This window comes from Protopterus annectens, chromosome 1.part1 (assembly GCF_019279795.1).
Source record: "Protopterus annectens isolate FY-2018-M chromosome 1.part1, PAN1.0, whole genome shotgun sequence".
In the NCBI taxonomy this organism is placed as follows: Eukaryota; Metazoa; Chordata; order Ceratodontiformes; family Protopteridae; genus Protopterus; species Protopterus annectens.
The window spans coordinates 223,928,893-223,947,647 of NC_056726.1; the positions used below are offsets into that span (position 1 = coordinate 223,928,893).

At 40.8% G+C, this 18,755-nt stretch overlaps 1 protein-coding gene across 1 annotated transcript in view; it reads left to right on the forward strand.

The window, feature by feature from the left end:
* The first annotated feature begins 625 nt into the window (after positions 1-625).
* The window catches only part of LOC122814351 (discoidin, CUB and LCCL domain-containing protein 1-like), a 1,191,124-nt gene continuing 1,172,994 nt past the window's right edge, over positions 626-18,755 (forward strand). The window contains exon 1 of the mRNA XM_044086940.1: positions 626-1,121. Within this exon, the coding sequence (XP_043942875.1) occupies positions 986-1,121 (136 nt within the window). The 5' untranslated portion in view covers positions 626-985. The remainder of the gene's footprint in view (positions 1,122-18,755) is intronic.

Genomic DNA, 18,755 nt, shown 5'->3' on the forward strand with positions numbered 1-18,755 from the left:
TGAACCAGGTCTCTGTCACTGCACAGATGTCGATGTTCTCCATTTTAAGGAGTGCTTAGACTTTATACAGAAATACCTTTGTTAGAGTAACTAACAGGTCTTCCATAGCCATACATTTTTTTGGAAAAAATATGAAGTCTGAAACGATAATGTCAGTCATTATTTAGTGGCTGCAATCCTCAATGATTTGCCAGAAAACCGCAAATTTTAAGACAAGCAACCTCAAATTCCAGTCTCCACCTGTAACTAATATTCCTTGCTAAAAGCTGATTATTTCTCCCAGAATTGTCTTAAGCTCCATTATAGCAGTTTTAGGTGGAATGCAAATAGGATGCAAAATTAGAGAGAGTTTAGCTGTATGGCTGAATCGGATAAAACTAGTGTGGACAAAGAAAGAAACTGATGCTCACTTCTGGGTCAGTGTCCGTTTCAGCTGGGAACCACACTCACTTTATCGGTAAACTAAACCAGTCGCCTGCTACGAGTGAACTTGTTCAAGAGCATGCAATTCAGCTACCTGAACTGACAACCACTTGTACCTGGCAGACAGGTATTGTAAACACAGCAACATTAAAGCACCGCAATAGCCACGTGCAGCACAGTAATCTACGAATGCACCAGCGCCCATACACGTGACTGATTTCTGGTAGCTAGACAAGTAACAGCCAAAAACAGCCAACGTTTGACTTTTCGAGGGCAACCTGTAAAAGGTGTAGTATGAAACTGTAATGCTGGGCGCCGTCTGAGGACTTGATCCGGAAGAGAGCGATGCTAACATAAAAGGAAAAGGGGGAAAATATCGGCGGGATGTATAAATGGTAGTTCACGAAAATCGTTCATTTTCATGTCTTGACGTAAACGAAATGAGTTAAAATGCGTTCGTGTTTTTTTTGTCTGACTGGAAAAGCTCAGTAGAAGTGATTTGAGAAACTATTTTTTTTGCTCTACTGTTGCGACTGGCTGTGAGTTTTGGGGGCATTTACTAATGAAAAGCAGCAACCGGTGTTTGGTAATGTGTATAGGACTTGGCGATCAAACAGTAGCCGTTAAACTCTTGGGCTGTTTAATTTTGGTCGGAGTGTTTCCCATGATGGTGTTTTCAGAACTGGCTGACAGATCAGGTAAGTGAAACTGGTAAGCGTTGGTGAGCTGAGTGTTTAACCACCGCGGTTATGGACTGATTGTCATGATTTTACTAGATTAATAAAGTAGTCTGGAGCATTTCCTTAAGGAAATTGTGTTGCCATACCGCTGTCAAAAACTGCAGTCTAAGCAAAGGTGGATGACGTATGTGGTCAGTCACGTACAACCGATGAATGCAAAATAACTGTGTACTCTAATTAGTTTGGTCTTATGTTCTGCAAGTGTCAGTGTTTTTTGTGGAAACCAAATCGTGCTGCTAACCAGGAGTGTAGCAAGCAAATTCCATTTTGTCCTCACAAGCTGTTGGTGCTACCCGTGGATCTATCACTTAAAAAATTGACACACCTCTCAAAATGCTACCCCAAGCACTTAAATGTAACAAACTTGTTTAGCTGTACCTCTAAAACTATAAAATGTATGCTTTTAGATTAGTAATATTGCATCACGTGTTAAAGGTATTCATTTAGACAGTTGAAGACATATGACATGAAAAAAGCTAAGTTAATATGATGCTCAAAAAATGTACTCTGTAGAACACAGAGTATGCCTGGCTACACCCTTGTTGCTGACATAATTGGTTTTATTGTGCTTGAGCATCTCCTTTAAGTGAGAGTTATTTTATTTTTCTAAAAGCTTTAGTGATTTTTAAGTCCAGTTGGCATTCTGAAGACCTGGAGTTTTAGTAATTTATTATTCATAAGCCACATTTATATGGCAGGATTACCACCTGTCCCACTTTGCGAGGTACAGTCCCGCAAAAAATTGTAAAAATGGCAAATGTCCTGAGATATTAGGACAAAATTATTTCCTATATTTTATGTACTAGTAGCATCTGAAACACCTAAATGTTATGAGAAATAGAATAAACAATTAAAATGCTACAAGAATAAGCTAACAACTAAAATACTACAAGTATAAGCTTTTATTTGAGCAAATTAAATTCTGTCCTTTGTACTGGCCGTGAGTATGTTTCCGCCTGCCATATCTGACATTTTGTACCAAAATGTCCCACATTTGAAAAGCTGACAGCCCTACATTATGGTGGCAGTGGCTTGATAGTTTTCTTGAAGGCGCACTCTTTCTCTCATGTGTGAAATTGTTTGCCTTACAATGAATGAATGTTTAGGGATTGTCATGTATTTAAGTCTTAACAGTCCTTATGACACTGTGACAAAGCAGTAATGCTCAAGGTCATTAATTAACTAGTGCCAGTCATTAAAGTTGTCCTGTTGTACAAAACATGCATGATAGTATTTTTTTTTTTCTGTTAATTTTTGTGATGGTGTATGTTGGTCAAATGGCCTAGATTACTTTTGGATTTATCTTTGAGGCAAGCACTAAGAATATACTATGGCTGGTCCCAATTAACCGTTGAAATACCTAGTAGTGCTCTTTCATTTATTTGATTACCTCTATGAATGCAGTTAAGTACTAGAAATTCTATTTCATTGTATTGCTAGACTGCATCCTTAACTGGTATGACTGTTGGGCTGAATTTTTTAAAATACCTTTATTAGGCAAATTTACATTTATGTAAAGTAATCAAACCATATTTACAGGGCGGCCACGGTGGTGCAGTGGTTAGCATTGCCGCCTCACAGCAAGAGGTTCTCCGGTTCGATCCTCAGCTGGGGTGCCTTCTGTGCGGAGTCTGCATGTCCTCCCTGTGGTCGCGTGGGTTTCCTCCGGGTGCTCCGGTTTCCTCCCACATCCCAAAGACATGCTGCAGGTGGATTGGACACTCTAAATTGGCCCTAGGTGTGCATGTGAGTGTGCCTTCTGTGGAAGGTTGGGCGCCGGGCTGGCAACTCGACACCGTAAAACTCCACTGCCATTCAATGTGCGGACAAGGTGATCCGCTGTGGCGACCCCTAACCGGGAAAAGCCGAAAGAAGAAGAAGAAGAATCAAACCATATTTACAAGTTCACGTTTACAAACATCATGCATTATATGTGTTGTTCTCTACCATAGGTTCATAGGTAGGTACTAGGCCATCGGCCCAAGGGCCTATGTAAGCCTAGCCAACAAGGTTCCCTGGCTTATGCCACCCAAGCAAGTTATTTTCCTGTGCCACTGTCGAGCAGAGACACAGAAGTGATACCCGGGTGTATTTCCTATTTCCCATCCACTCATCAAGATTTTTCTTGAAGAGTGCTAATGAAGAACTTTGCTTGACATAGATGGGTAACCATATAATCACAGGAGCCTTACATAAAGTTTTCAGTTTCTGCCTTCTCTTAAACCTCATTTCTCCTCCTCAAAAACATTTTTCTGTATGTATTAAGATCCCACTTCTGTTCTGTTCTTCTATTTCTCTTGCTTAAGTATAGTTAGTTTTTACTTTGATTTCCATTTTCTAGTAATTGCATTACTAGAAATAAGGCTTTACTCTGGGCAATTAAAATCCTCTCTCCCACCTCAAAAGATTATTTCCTTCGTTAAATTCATTTGTTCCCCAGTATTCATGCCAAAGTATTCTATAGGGAATTTTTAAAGTCTGCCAACTCGTCACACTCCCAAAACGTATGTTCCCAGTTACTTCTTTCTTCTTCATCACATCTCCAACATTTGCTATCTACCCTTAGAAAAATTATTTGGAGTCTGCTTGGGGTATAAGTGTCTATGCAAACACTTCCAGACAAATATCGTAAATGTAATTTTTGTTGCATATTTGGGGGGCATACATATGTCCTCCCTTTCTGTTTCTTTGTGAATTGCTTATCTAATCTGTATTCTCACTGTTTTCTAATCTTGGATTCCTATAGTTATCTTGCAGTATTTTGTATGCTTTACTGATTATCCATTGTTAAGAGGAGTTTCTGTTCTGGATTAAGTTAAAAACTCAAGTGTAGGTGTGGTATCCTATCTCTTTCTCTTTGTACTCTATCAGTGCATGTTAGGGAAGCCAGTCACTAGCCTGCAACTTCCCATTCTATTACCTTTCCTTCTGTAATTTGTTGTCAGTGTCTTGGTTCCTTTGACAGCTCCTTCAGTAACTTCCAGCACCCTTTTGCCTATTCTTTATAACCCTAATTGCAGTTATCCCTATCAGTAGAATCTCCCTTTTCCATTCCTGTCTGCTTATCTTGTCTGCTTTATGTGTAGGCAGTTTTATGTGAACTTTCACTATGTTCTTCAGTATTGCAGTTGTGGATGCCACAATGGTCGAGACTGGTAATCATAGCATGCACATTCTGTGAAACACATACTGTGAAATCTTTGCAATAAAAATAGTGACACATTTTCCTGATAAAATAATAATCTCAACATTCTTAACTGTAACACTATTGTTGTTTTCACCAGGTTAATTGTCTGGTAGTTAGCAAAGAGGATGAAAGCTCTGACTTATTAAAAAGCGGATCCCTGTTCCAAAGGCTCAGTGTTTTGAATCCTTCTGTCTTTGCTTGCCTGCGGTGTGACCTTGAGCAAGTCATTTAAACGGGCAGTGCTTTGGGGCAATTGGGAATTTGGGCTAGGCTTCTTTATGGTCTCTTGGGCTGCATGCTTACTAACTTCCTATGAACCTACTTCATTAAATGACTAGTGTGGATTAGTTGCTTTTTTGATTTAATTTTGTTTATTCTTTATTGACCAGGTTAGTACCTCTAGGCTAGCTGCATCTTTTCAGGAGAGACCCAACGCGGTATTTATGCTACTAGGGGTAATTTGGCCAAGGCATCAGGGAACTTCCCCTGCTCTTCTCCATTTGTGCAGTGCTATCTTTTATCACCAGTGCAGGCAGCTGGACCTCTGTCATCCTTCAGATGAGACTTCAAACAAACTTAGGGGTGCAGTTCCCAATGATATTAACATATTTACTACTGTATCCCTGTGAGATTGCTTTATAAATGTATGCTCAAGTGGGTTATTTCTGGACTGCATAAAATATTTCCTGAGAAAGGAAGCCCTGGTCCTTTGTTTTGTCACAAAAAATTAGGGCACTGTCTAACCAGCACACTCTGTTAGAGCAGTCCCTGTGTCTTCCATTTGGGTGTTGCTGAAACTGCAATTGTCATTGCCAGCTCTCGACTTTAGGTGGTTAGTGTCAGGAGCAGGGATGTGGGCCTTAAATTCAACCCCACTTTCCCAAAAATGTGAATGGATGAGGTTTGAGTCTCATTGCTACCACAACACAATTTGTAGGGGTTATGGAGCTTAGAACCGCGTTGCTGGCATTTGTTTTGTATTCACTGATAATTGACTTTAAGAGCTTATGGCAGATACACACCACAAGAGTTGTCACTGTCACCTGTAAGACTCACTGAAAGCTATAGAACATGGGTTATAGTCTTGACTCCTCAGGAGTACTTGTAGTGCAGTCTTTTTTTTTTTTTTTTTTTGGCAGTGACTCCTTAACCAAACAACTTTTTCATATATAATATACTCACAATGCTTCCCTGGAGAGGCTACTCGTATCCGTCCAGTGACGGTACCCCTTTTTTCTGTTCACAGTATACACTGCCAGCAATCAGATTAGCCACTGGTTGTAAAGTCTCCAATACTGAACAGTCTTCTAAAGAGCCAGACCTAATGTCTGTTAGCTAAGCAGTCTCTGTTCATAAAGGGTGGCTACAAACAATCGCATCAGTGCTTTGAGGATACCAAAATAAAGCATTGGTCATAACGTTTTACAAGTAATAAAATATCGTATCATACAGGCAAGGTAATATTGCATTTACATTTTTTATCATCAATCTGTAGAACTTGAAATTGCATCTATTCTTTTCAATTACTATAGCTGATTAAAGTCTCAGAATGAAAATAGTATGTAATAAAAACTGATTCAGAAATCATGGGAAATTCTAATTGCGGAAAAAGTTGAACCAAGATAAAAGAAAAAAAAAACAGTCATAGGTAAGCAGAAAGAAAAGGACTGTAGCCTAATATTGGCAGTAGCTCTAGTTCAATGCAGTTTGCAGATGTTAAATAGTTTTCCAAGTTGAAGTGATGGTTGCAGGTTAAAAAAAAAAGGAAAGGGTAATAGTGGGGTAAATTTCTTGGAATATTCCTTTTTTTCTCTGAGGTATAGAAACTTCAGAGTTAGTATATGTAAGTTTTTGGTGGGAGTGGGATGCTTGCCCCCAGAATAAAAAAAATGTAAAGGAGAAGAGTGTGCTTTGTATTTAGTCTTTCCAGTATTTTCAGCCTTTTTTTTGTCTCTGAAGACTCTGACAGTCTTGAGATTTCAGTGGGGAGCCCAGCAGTAGCTCTGATTCTCTTTAATCTACAGAAATTACGTTCTCTTTACTCTACAGAAATTAGTTCTGTTTAGAAAACAAGTAGAATCTTTCCTTTAAAAACTAGTTTCTGGTAAGATAGTCTTCTCAAGGAAACAGAGCCCACATGACAACAGTGAAAGTTCTGTATTATTAAAAGAAACCAGAAATTGTATCATCCATTCATTTATGGAGCAAGTTTGTGCAATTTAAACATTTCTTAGTTTTTTTGTGATTCTGTTTTTAATCATTGTAAGTGCAATACTCAAAATAAGGGATGCCTTTTAGAAGATTAATTAACAAAGTAACCTGAAGTATGTGTTAATGTTAGGAGGTTTCTTGGATCTTGCCTGAAATTATACTGTCATTTCTTGGGTTATTGGGATGACAGCTTGGGAACCACAGGGAGTTAACTATGTAAATTATATTAATCGCAAGCACTTAGTTGACAAGACTTCTTTTTCTCCCTAATTAGATCAACCACTGTCAGTTTCATCTATCCAAAATTGTAACAGTCAAAGGCAACCAACTATTCTCACTTTTGTAATTGCATATAAGATTAAGAAGCGAAGTAATAATGTTTGAAAACATCACACTATATTTCATTATCAACCACCTTCCCCTTTCTGATATTTCCATGGTAAAGCTGACTCTCCATTATTTCGTTAGAAATTGCAGATATTACAGCATGTTTGTTCACTGTTGTATCTCTCTCTGCTGTGTCCATTTCTAATGAATGTTCACCACATTATAGATACCCAGTGTATGCTCTGTTCCCAAATCATTATGTAAGCAATTATTTTTTTTCATGTATGTACACTTCTCTATATGTTGTAGCTTTTTGTAATATTCTAGAAGTGTATTTTATGTATGTATTGACACTGTTAAATGTGGAGGTTTTCTCCCTAGGCCTCTGCTGAAAAAGGGTTTTATCCCAGTCGGACTTTTCTGATAAGCAAAGATAAATTGTGTAGTGGGTAAAGTACTTCAGGTGTAAAAGCTGAAGTTGGCTGTGTCTTTTCCCTTTAGTCTAATTGTTCACCCACCTAGTTACTGCAGTAATAATGAAACAAATCCTTAACGATCTGTACCTGCTTGTGTGTCCTCTGATTGCATATGTATTTAAATTGCTTATTGATTGATTTTTTTTGTTAGTCTTGACTGGGTGGAAGAGGATCAAGGAGAAAACCTTGAAGATACAGAACATAATCTGCATACGTATATAGTGTAGTGAATTGCTTGAATGTATAGCAGTGAGAAAACAAAAAACACTGGCAAGATACATATGAATGTGAGTACACAAATATTATACTCATAACAGGCAATACTGTAATACGAGGTCATTCAATGGTAATTAGTATTTAGACTAATAAAATTTAGACTTCTAGTATCTTTTATAATAGGACAGCTATAATCTACACTAATGTAAAGTTGAGGAGAGTATTGTACAGTGTATATGGTCAAGCAACTGTAATGGTACAGGGATATGACAGATCACTGGCCAAATAGTCAGTCATTTTAGTGCAGGAGTTAATAGTGGATAAGGATATTTTTGGGGGATAAGCCAGGTGTGGTGTATGAGCAAAGCCATGAAACCTTTACTTGTTTCAGTAGTAGCTTGAAGAATTTCAGGTAGTTTGTCTGAGTGAGAGAGGAATAGAATTCCAAACTTCACAGATGTGAGAGGGATGCTGCGGTGGTACAGCAGTAGCGTTGTTACCTCACAGCAAGAGGTTCTCCCATTCTATTCTCTGCTTGGCTTGGGAGTGTCTTCTGTGTAGAGTCCGCATGTCCTCCCTGCAGTCGAGTGGCCTCTGAAAGACATGTGTACGTAAGTGGGAGTGCCTTCGCTGAAGGTTGGGTGTCAGGCTGGCAACTCGGCACCATAAAAATCTACTGCCAATCATTAGCAGACCGGAGTTCCACTGTGGCGACCCCTAACCGGGAAAAGCCGAAAAGAACAACAACAACAGATGTGAGAGGAATACAGTGAGTCGCCCACAGTATTGTTTTGATTGAGTGCAGTAGTAATTTGTCAGTAGATTGAAGAGTCCTAGATGGTAAAGTAAGGCTGAATACATTTTTAGTGTTTTTTAATTTTTCAAGTTGGAAATTTAGACTGAATATTTAGTAGTGATGCACTATTTCTAACCAGTTTTGGTATTATGCAGTGTTGGGATCTATAAGGTATATCTGCTGTGAATGTAAATATTTTGTTGCAGCATTTGTTTTGTAACTTGTTTGGGTAGCTTGCTAGTTGCCAAATGTGGGAACAATCCTGTAGGAAAGTTGGTACCAGTAAAGTGGAGGCAATGGTTTGCCTTATCAGATTAGTTAGGTAAGTTTTAGCTTGATGTAGGGTACCAGGTTTTTAAGTGTTTTGCTGATAGCCTGCTTTACGTGGTGGTCAAATTTCAGTGCATCATCCAGAACAATCCCTTGAAACTTGGTGTGAGTTACAAGTTTAATTTTGGTTTGGTCTAATAAAAAAATAATGCTGAAGAGAAGTTTATCAATAGAATATTTAGGTGTGAACAAAATTAGCTTTGTGGTCTTGGGGTTTAATAGTAATTGAAGTTATGGTGCTACGTTTAAATGGAGTTGAAGGATTCCTGTTTTGAGTCTGAAGTTGTAGGTTTTTCGCAGTGCCGATAGTGTGGAATCAGTATTCTGAATAATGGTACCATGTTTTACTTGTGGGGTATATAGGCCATTTGTAAAAACATTGCTTTAGTAAGGGGCCAAGGATTGATCCCTGTGTCACCTGTTTGCACTGAGAAAAATGGAAAGTTGCTGCTTTCTCATTTTACAACTTGAAGTTTATAGCTGCGATAGTAGTTGAACCCCTTGAGAGATGAGTGTTTAAGTCCTAAGGAGTAAAGTTTTGTAAGTAGCTTTTGGTGAGACACAGTGTCAAAAGCTTTTGATAAGTCGAGGAAAAGTACTGCTGCTAATATGCTCTTCTGTATCACTTTTGCAGTATTCCTTACTAAAGCGATGCCATGTCGAGGATAGCAGAACATCTGGCCAGCATACCAAAGCTTTGCCTCCTTTCAGGCACCATTCGCCAGACATATATGTCCTGTATCTAAGGCATAAGGTACATGACTGATATACGAGTGTCTAATCCTCAGAACAACTTTGTTGCAAGTGTGATTGCTGCTTATGAATTTAGTCTGCAGGTTGTTCATTGCTTTGCTCCAGTTACTCAGTCTTCGAAAGATCAGTATCCTCTGGGGGTCTCTTTCTTCTTTCTTTCTTTTGGTTTTATTACCTTTTACATGGGATCCAGGAAGGAAAAATGGTATACAGGAGGCAGAATCCCCATAAAGATGGACACGAGGCATGCCTTTTTTATCTAGATGCTACTCACGAGCATACTCCTGTGAAATTTCTTAGGTGTTTGTGCCAAAGTCTCTGTGTAGCCATATATTTTCCTTTTCCATATATTTTAGAGAACCAACATCTGAAGCTAGGCTTCTGAATCTGACTGCCCCACTATTCAGTTGCTTCTTAAGAAAAAGTCTGAAAAGGTGCATATTGAGACTTGTGCTGTACAGCCTCTTCCATATGTCGCTGTTAGGTTGGATGAAGAATCAGAGGACCGTTTGATTCTGACAACAGCCCTCTCTGTCACAACCCAGTTAGAGGCTGACATGGGACTTTCCAACCTGTATGTTTGCCGAGGCTGTGTCTATGTCTGCTGCAGATGCGGAGGAGGAGAAACTGCTGCTGATTATTTCAGAGGGGCCTAGGGGATCCCTCTCATTCTTGTTAGGAAAGAAGTTTCTGCTTCCCTTTTTGAAGATAGGCAGGGATCTGAGCTCCCTCAGTTTGTCAGAGTAAATGTTTGTGTTTTTTTTTTTAAGGAACACGTGGCTAAAGACCCACACAAAGAAGAGTAGGATTTCACTTGGGGTCTCTTCAAAGCCCTTATGGCTTTGAAAACCTCTTTAGAAGCTCTCTATTTTCTAGTCCTTTTACCTCTTCTAAATGCCGTCTGGATTCAGATTCCTCTGAAGAGGCTGTGGAGTTGGATTCTGGGGCAGAATCCTTGGCCTACTATTCTCAGATCCATTCCTCTTTTGCCCTTTGGTCCGAGGAAGAGGATTCCCTTCCCCTGATTGTCCCACTGAGGAATTTCCTTTTGTGGACACTTGTTCGCATGGTGGAACATTTTAAATGGGATAGTTTTTACATTTCTAATATCCAGAAGAGGTAGTACAACATCTTGGAGATTGACTTACCTCAGCCTTTTGACGTCCCTCCAGTGTTTGATACCCTCTTAGGAGCAGAAGAAAAAAAAATGTGTTTCGGGCTCATGCTCCAAAACTACATGTTTTACAAAAAAAGTGCCTGAGGCTCAAAAGTTTTTATGTTAAAGCCTTTTCTTCTGAATCTGTAGTAATTTCTTTGCCTGCTTATAAGCCTTCTAAGTTACTGTCCCCTTCTACTGTCCTTGTCAGATGGTAAAAGTTTGGGAGTATTGACAGGTATGGGGGTTAATTTATGTATCTGTCACATTAATTTTCAGGGCCATAAACTACTAAAGTATGTGATGGCTCTTCTTTCTAAACTTTGTGTTCAGTCTGATATGCCAGATTCAGAAGCTAAATCTTCTGCCATTTCCCTTTTGAGCTCACCTTTCCAGGTAGGTTGTCACTGTTTAAATCCAGTTATGATACTGCTGATGCCCCTTCTAGGATGGCTCCATCAGGGTCTGTTATGAGGAGGTATTCCCATATATTATGGGAGGGTGGCCTAATGGTTAAGGTGTTTGCCTTACAAGCACAAAGTGCAGGGTTTGAGTCTCACAAGGGATAATTGGCTAGGCTTAAAATGGCTCGCAAGGGCAGTTAGCTTAGTACTAATCTATGAACCAATGAACCTATAAACAGTCTTTCTTTATGGGGTTGGGAGGGTGGCCTAATGGTTAAGGTGTTTGCCTTGCAAACACAAGGTGCAAGGTTTGAGTCTCACAAGGGTTAATTGTCTAAGCTTAAAATGGCTCGAAAGGGCAGTTAGCTTAGTACTAATCTATGAACCTATGAACCTATTCCTGGTTTTGGTTATAATCCCTTCCTGAAGGCATCAAGGCTAAGTTACTGAGGTCTGCTTTAGACAGTTGGAATCTGTTTGCCCTTGTTGCTTCTGAGTTCTTCCAAGACCTTGCCAGATGAGGGAAAGTTCATGTAGGATTTTAGGAAAAGGAGAAAGTAAGTTCTTTTTAAACTTCAGAGGAATTGTCCATCAAAGTCTCCCTTTTTGCTTAGGTAGCAAAGACGGCCTCCTCGAGGTAAGAGATCTTCATAGGTAGGTACTAGGCTATCTGCCCAAGGGCATTTATAAGCCTAGCCAGAGTGTGTTGGCTTTCACCTCCCTTTTAAATTAGTTTCCTGGGCCTCTGTCTAGCAGGGCCACTGAAGTGATCCCAGGGGTAAATTTACGATTTCTCATCCGCTCGTCAAGATTCCTCTTGAAGAGAGTCAGCGAGGGACTCTGCCTAACATAAACTGGGATTCTATTCCAGAGCGAGGGAAGTCTCTGGGACAGGAATCTATCCCTCCAGCATGGCCTGTTTATTGTTGTTTTGAGATTTAATTCACTGGAGCGTGTGGCTCTAAGAGATTTGTTTTTTCTTGAGGTGGGATCATGTCCATTTAATTCCGGTTTGGACATGGCCTTATACGTCAGGCAGAGATCCCCTCTGAGCAGGCGGTAAGCAACTGAGTAGAGCTGGAGTTGCTTTAGTCGAGCTGCATAGGGCATCTCTTTGAGGCCCATGATCCTCTTGGTGAGGTACTTCTGTGGTCTTTCCAGCTGTTGCAGGTGTCGAGTAAGGTACATACCAAATGGGGCATTGTACTCTTTTATGGGCCTAATGACTGAGGAGTAGAGGGGCACAATGACCTCTCTCTTAATCTAGAGGTGAAACCTTTAGTGATTAGGTAGGCTACATAGAAGACATTTCTAACCACTTTGGCAATGTGATTATCAAAGGAGAGGTTGCTATCTACCTGGGTCCCCAGGTCCCTAATTACATTTTCCGTACTTAGTGGATTACCACCTATGTGATAATTCGTGGGCACTTTTCTTTTCCCAAAGGGGATGACTATGCATTTTTTGGCATTCTACTTGAGGCCATGGTTTTGACACCTGGTATCTGTGTCTGTAAGACCGTTCTGGAGGATGTCTGTGTCAGCCTGAGAGTCCATTATGGCCCCTAGTTTGCAGTATTCTGCGAACTTAGTTTGCAGTATTCTGCGAACTTAGTTGGCCATAGTCCTCCCATGCTTGCCTGTACCTCAGAGAAGTGTATACCGAACAAGAGGGGTCCCAGGACCGAGCCCTGTGGGACGCCACTTCTAACTGGATTAGAGTCGGACATGGCACCCACAACTCTGACCATGTGTGTTCTATCCGTGAGCCAGTTGGCCACCCATCTCGTGACCTAGGGGTTTATGTTCAAGCTGGTGAGCTTGTCTATGATGCCAGAGTGGAGAATGGTGTCGAAGGCCTTAGCGAGGTCCAGGTAGGCTGTGTAGACCACCTTTCCTTCATCTATGGCCTAACTGGTTCAAAGAAGTCAACTAGGTTTAGGAGGCAGGATCTGCCTTTAACAAAGCCGAATTGGGTAGGGTCCAGTGTCTGGAGGTTCCCAATGTCTCTGTTTATGAGTTCCATGATAATTTGCTCCATAGCTTTGCAGACCAGGCTAGTCAGGCGTATAGGACGATAGTTCCCAGGTTCTTTTGTGGCACCACCTTTGTGGAGCGGGCTGACTGCTGCTGTACGCCATTCTTTGGGTACATAGCCTGTGGTAAGGCTGAGTCTGAACAGTGAATTTAGGAGAGGGTTTAGTTCCTTTTGGAGCTCGTGTAAGATGCAGCCTGGGACACCATCCGGTCCCATTGATGCTGTGTTTTTAGCTTTGGAGAGGGCATTTTTACCTGTGTGTCTGTGATGTCTGGGGCTCTGCATTCTTCTGAGATGGACACTGGCCCTTTTGGGGGTGAGGGGGGTGAAGTTTGCACTGAACTTGTCAGCCAGGATGTTGGCAATGTCAGTTGGTTCAGTGCATTTTTTGCCATTTTGCACTAGCTCAGAGCATATCTGAGAGTTGCCACCTAGATTTTTGACATAGCTAAAGAAAGCTTTGTGGTTATCTTTAGAGTCCTTGGCAATTTTTCTTTCGAATCTGGCCTTGGATGATTTTATGAGGGATCGTAGTTTCTTGCTAATATTGATCAGTGATGCCTTTCCTTTTTGGGATTTTGCTCTGTCATGTAGTAGTTTCCTCCTCCTGTTGTATAGCTTATTTATGGCCGGGGACCACCAGACTGGTTTCCTCTTTTTGGAGGAGTGAGTCTTGGTTTTATTTGGGATGGCTCGATCCATGCATCCGTGTAGATGCTCATAGAATGCACTTGTAAAGGATTCTGCAGTTTTGGGTAGCATTATCCTTTAGCAAGGGGGTTTTGAAACTTTCCACCTCGGTCTTGAAGTGTGAAGTTTGCTTTTGAAAAGTTTTTCACAGTGGTTTCCTTGACTGAGGGTGGGGTCGGGATATGGATGTCCAATGTGATTAGTTTATGATCTGATCTTACCAGTGAGGGGTTTACCTCTTGTGTGAAGTACTGATCCCCCATGTTGGTGATGATCAGGTCCAGTATGTTGTCACCTCTTGTGGGCGTGGTGACCAGCTGTTCCAGGGCATTTGAGTTTATAAACTCTAGGAAGCGTTGGGCAAAGGAGTTTGTACTTGAGTAATTCTCCCACTCACTGTTTGGGTAGTTGAAATCTCCCAATATCATGGTGCTAGGTAGAACCTTTATATTTTCCAATGTTTTTATGAATGCTGAGTGGGGGTCCTGAGATAAGGTAGGTGATCTGTAGCAGGCTACGATCTGAAAAGCAGCTTTGCCTACTGTTAGTTGCACATGGATGGTCTCAGAGGCCTCGTGCTGTGCTACTAACCTGGAGGTGTGGGTATCCTTTATGAAAATGGATACACCCCCTCCTTTTGTATTTTGGTCTGGGTTCTGGGGCTGAAAGTTATGGTATGAGTTGTAGCCTGGTAGTGCTGGCGTGCACTCTGGAGCTTTGAACCAGGTTTCTGTTACTGCACAGATATCAATTTGCTCCATGCTAAGGAGTACCTCGAGTGCGTGCATTTTGAGGTTTAGACTTCTGGCATTGAGTAGCATCACCCTCAGTTTTTAGTTTCTTGTGTTGTTTATGGAGGCGGGTTTGTCTTTTGAGCCTTGCCTAAAAAGGCACTATGGGGGGGGCAAGAGCCTTGGCCAGTATTCGAAAGCCTAAGGGCGACAGGTGCAAGCCATCTCTGGCGATGCAGCGTGGCTTGTCGAGCATGTTGTCCCAGGCTGACAGACACTGGATCCCCTTTGAATGACACCAATAGTTTAGCCAATTGTTAATTCCAAGAGGAGTTTTCCTGATGAGCCTTGTCAGAGTATTAAGGGTCAAAGGCCTTCTTTTTCGGGCATCTGCCTGTATTTGACATTCAACCACATCTGCTTCTCAGGCACATTCCTCTTTCCCTTTTGATTCTGTCTTTTCAGTTTGGCATACATCTCAGATTCCTGGGTGCTTTCCATCATTCAAAAAGTTAATTTTATTTTATGATATAGAACTCCCTTCCTCCCTTCTTTGGGCATTCTCCAACCTCCTGTTTCAGATTCTTCACTTTTAGTCTTCAAGGCCTTTTGGTGCAAGGACACATTCAGCTGTTCCACCTTCTCAGTGGGGAAAAAGGGTTTTATTTCAGAATTCAGGTTCCCAGGAAGGAGCGTATTTGGAAGTCCATTCTGGATCTCTCCTTTCTTAACTAAACGTTCCCTTTATTGAAGATGTTCTCTCCAATCTCCTTATTTTTTTTGTTGCTTTCTCAGGCCTTCCTGGTGTCTGTAGATCTGAAGGATACCTGTCTTTTCATTCCTATTCACCCTGTTTTCAGGACATTTTTACATTTCTTTGTTTCTTCCTCATATTATCAAATCTCTGGTTTGCCTTTTGTTTTTTTCTACAGCTGCGAGATGGTAGTCTTCTACAGACTTTAGGGAATTCTGATCTTCCCTTATTTGGGCAACCTTCTGATTTCAAGCCCCCTCTTGGCAGTGTCTACTTCAGGATCGGGAATATACTATACTTTTGTGTTACACTCTGGGTTCACTTTAAATCTCATTCTATTCTGAAACCCTTTTCAGGATTAAGTTTTTTTGGGTTGCAAGATTCAGACCATGCCAATGCTGGCTTAGCTTTTTCCTGCCAAGGTCTTTCCTTATGTCAAATTCCTTCTTCCTCTTCAAGTGATTTCTGCAAGAGGATTTCTTCAAGCATTGGGGTTCAAGGCATGCACTATGGTATCTCAAAAAACATTTGGGTACAGCACTACCATCATCTGGGCATTCTTATTCTTCTCTTGCCTTTCCTGAAATTCTAGTTCCTCTGGTGGCTTCATTAGATTTCTGTGAATCCCAGCTTGCCTTTCCAGGTTTCTCACCCCACTGAGGACTTCCATACAGATGCTTCTGATCCGGGTTGGGGAGCCTCTTCCAGTGGCATCAGTGTTTAGTGAGCTTGGTCTTCTTGACTGCCAGACCATATCAACCTCAAAGAGATGAGATCCGATTATGACTGTTCATGCTTTGCACTTATTTCAGGTCATTTGCAAATTTTTATAGACAGCACCACAGTTATGTGGTATGTAAACAAGCAAGGGAGCACAACATCGTACTTTCTTTGCAGACTGGTACTTCAGACTTGGGATTTTGCAATTTGCCACTTACTGACTCTTCAGACAGTCTACATTCCCCTCAGAGTACATTCTAGTGGCAGAGAATCTGAACAAATCCAGGGCATGTCCTCCCAGATTGGATGCTTCACAAGGAGGTATTCCTGGAAGTTGTATATCAGTGAGGACTTCTCAAGCAGATCTTTTTTGCCTTGACTATGAACAGGCAGTTTCCCAGGCTCTGAAGAGTGTTGTCCTCTGGCTTGAAAGTGGGTGCCATGTCTCTTTCTTGGAAAGGGATTTTTTATATGCCTCTCCCCCTCTTACTCTGTTTTCAAAGAGTGCTAAGATCATGTGGGAAAAGTCCAGAATCTTCTTACTGACTCTTTTTTGGCCCAGATGGCAGTGGTTCCATCTTCTGTTTCATCTGGCCAGGGACAATCATCGCAAGTTACTACACCAGATTGATCTTCTCACACACCACGAGATCTCTCATTCAACCTCATTTACTCATCCTTCATTGGACTCTTTTGTTGATAGGGTTTTGATTCTTGTTAGACACCAATTTCTTGAGGATGTGCTTTGGGTTTTACAAGAGGCCAGAAAGCCCACGAACTGGCCCTTTTTTTCTGTGAACTGCAAAATTTTGGCCTGGCATACTTGTTTGTGTAAAGCTCATTTGTTAGCCATGTCTGCCCTTAAATCTACCTCTTTGTTCTTGATTTGAAGTGTAACTCGTTCTGAAGGACATCCTTCATATTAGGCCTCTGAGAAAGCCTATTCCTCCTCCTTTTTTGGGAACTTAATTTTGTTCTTGGGAAAAGTCGACTCCGCCACCCTTTTGAAACTGCAGTTTCTTCTTCTTTGCATTTCTGTACTTGGAAAAACTGTTCTGTTAATGTTTCTTACATCAGCCAAGATGGCTTCTGAACTTCAGGTATCATGGCAGTTCCCCGTTTTCTATTTTTTTCACAGAGATGGTTTCTCTTCTTACTAATCACTTCTTTTAGCCCAAGGTAGTTGATTAAAATTGGACCATTCATCTTTCTTCCTCTTCTCCATTCTTTGCAGAAAGGTAGTGGGAGAATTCTTCATACCTTGGGTCTGCATAGACAGTTCAGATATTGGTGTTATTCAGGTAAGGATATAAGGAAATCTGAGCAACTTTTTTTTTCTTTTCATTCCAAGAAATTTGTTTTAGCTATTTGTAAGCAAACCACCTCCTCTTGGATTTCTGTGGCCATTTCTTTTTGTTATTCTTTTCATGGTAAACAGTTTTCTTCTATTTGTGTTCATTCTACCAGGGTGATGGCCTTCTCTAGTTCTCTCTTTTTTTTTTTTTTTTTTTTTTTTCAAGGATCTGGATATTAGATCCATTTTGGAAGCTGGTACTTGGTCTTCTGTGCACTCGTTTACTAAAAACTGTAAGTTGGATGTGATTTCAAGCGCCATAGCTGTTTTGCCAGGGTCATCCTGCATGCTTTATTGGAGAACTCCTGTGGCTTCCTTTTCCCATCCTCTCCAGTAGCTTTTGTACTTTCCCTTTTAGTAACGAATATTGTAACAGTGATAAGGAAGGACATAGTACAGTTGTGTAAGCTCTTACCATGACAGTAGATATCCTACTTCTCACAGCTGCAGTATTATTTCCCCTCCCTCCTTCCCCCTGTTTTTACTCTTTCTTACTCTCTCTTGAGGGGTCCTTCCCTTTCTGGATGCACATGTACTTTTGGGTTGCTCTGGTTTTCCTGGGGCAGTATTTCTGAAGATTAATAATGTACAAGTGCCTAATGTACCTTATGCCTTTAGATGTAGGATATATCAAAGCCTGGCATCATATGCTGGCTGGGCGTTCAGCTATCCTCAGTAGGATATCACTTGAGTAAGGAATACTGCAACAGTGAGAAGTAGGACTAATATTGTAAGATCTTAAACGGCTACTTTCCCCTGCATTCCTGTTATTGTTGATGGTGTTAGCAAAGCTGGGAAGAACTGTAGCAGTGCTCTGGTATGGTCATAAACCATGTTATGTAGAGCTTGGCAAGTTTTTTTTTTTTTTTTTTTGGGTAACTGACTTAAGTAATTGGGATTGGAAGCATTTTTTTCAAGACTTTGGCTAGAGAGGACAGAATGGATATTGACCTGTGATTGCCGATTTCAGTAGAGGAGCCACCTTTGTTTATGCCTAGGATATAACATTTTCCCAAATTGTAGGGACACTGCTTTCTGTGGTGGAGCATTTTATTATGATGGAGATTGGGTAGGAAGGGGTACTGTTGCAAGTTTCTGCTGGAAGATTGTCTGGGGCAAGTGTGTTTTGGGATTATTTGTTGATTTCTGTAGGGCATGAGGTATTACAGCTGTAAAGTTACATTAACAATGCCAGCCAATTAAGTACACATTTTATTATCATTGGTGTAGTTGGTAGAAGGAATTGGTTTTGTACTGTGATCAGGATATATAAGTTTTGCTGATTGTGGACAAGAATAGTTTGGTGGTTTTGCATGGTGTATTGGAAGTTTGTATAGAATCCTTTTTTGTCAAGCTTGGTAACATGTTTTGATGTGTTTCAATGTTTTACAGATTTGGAGGCTGGATTGAGTTTGGTTTCCAAATATTCCAAGTACTGTAGCCGGCGGTG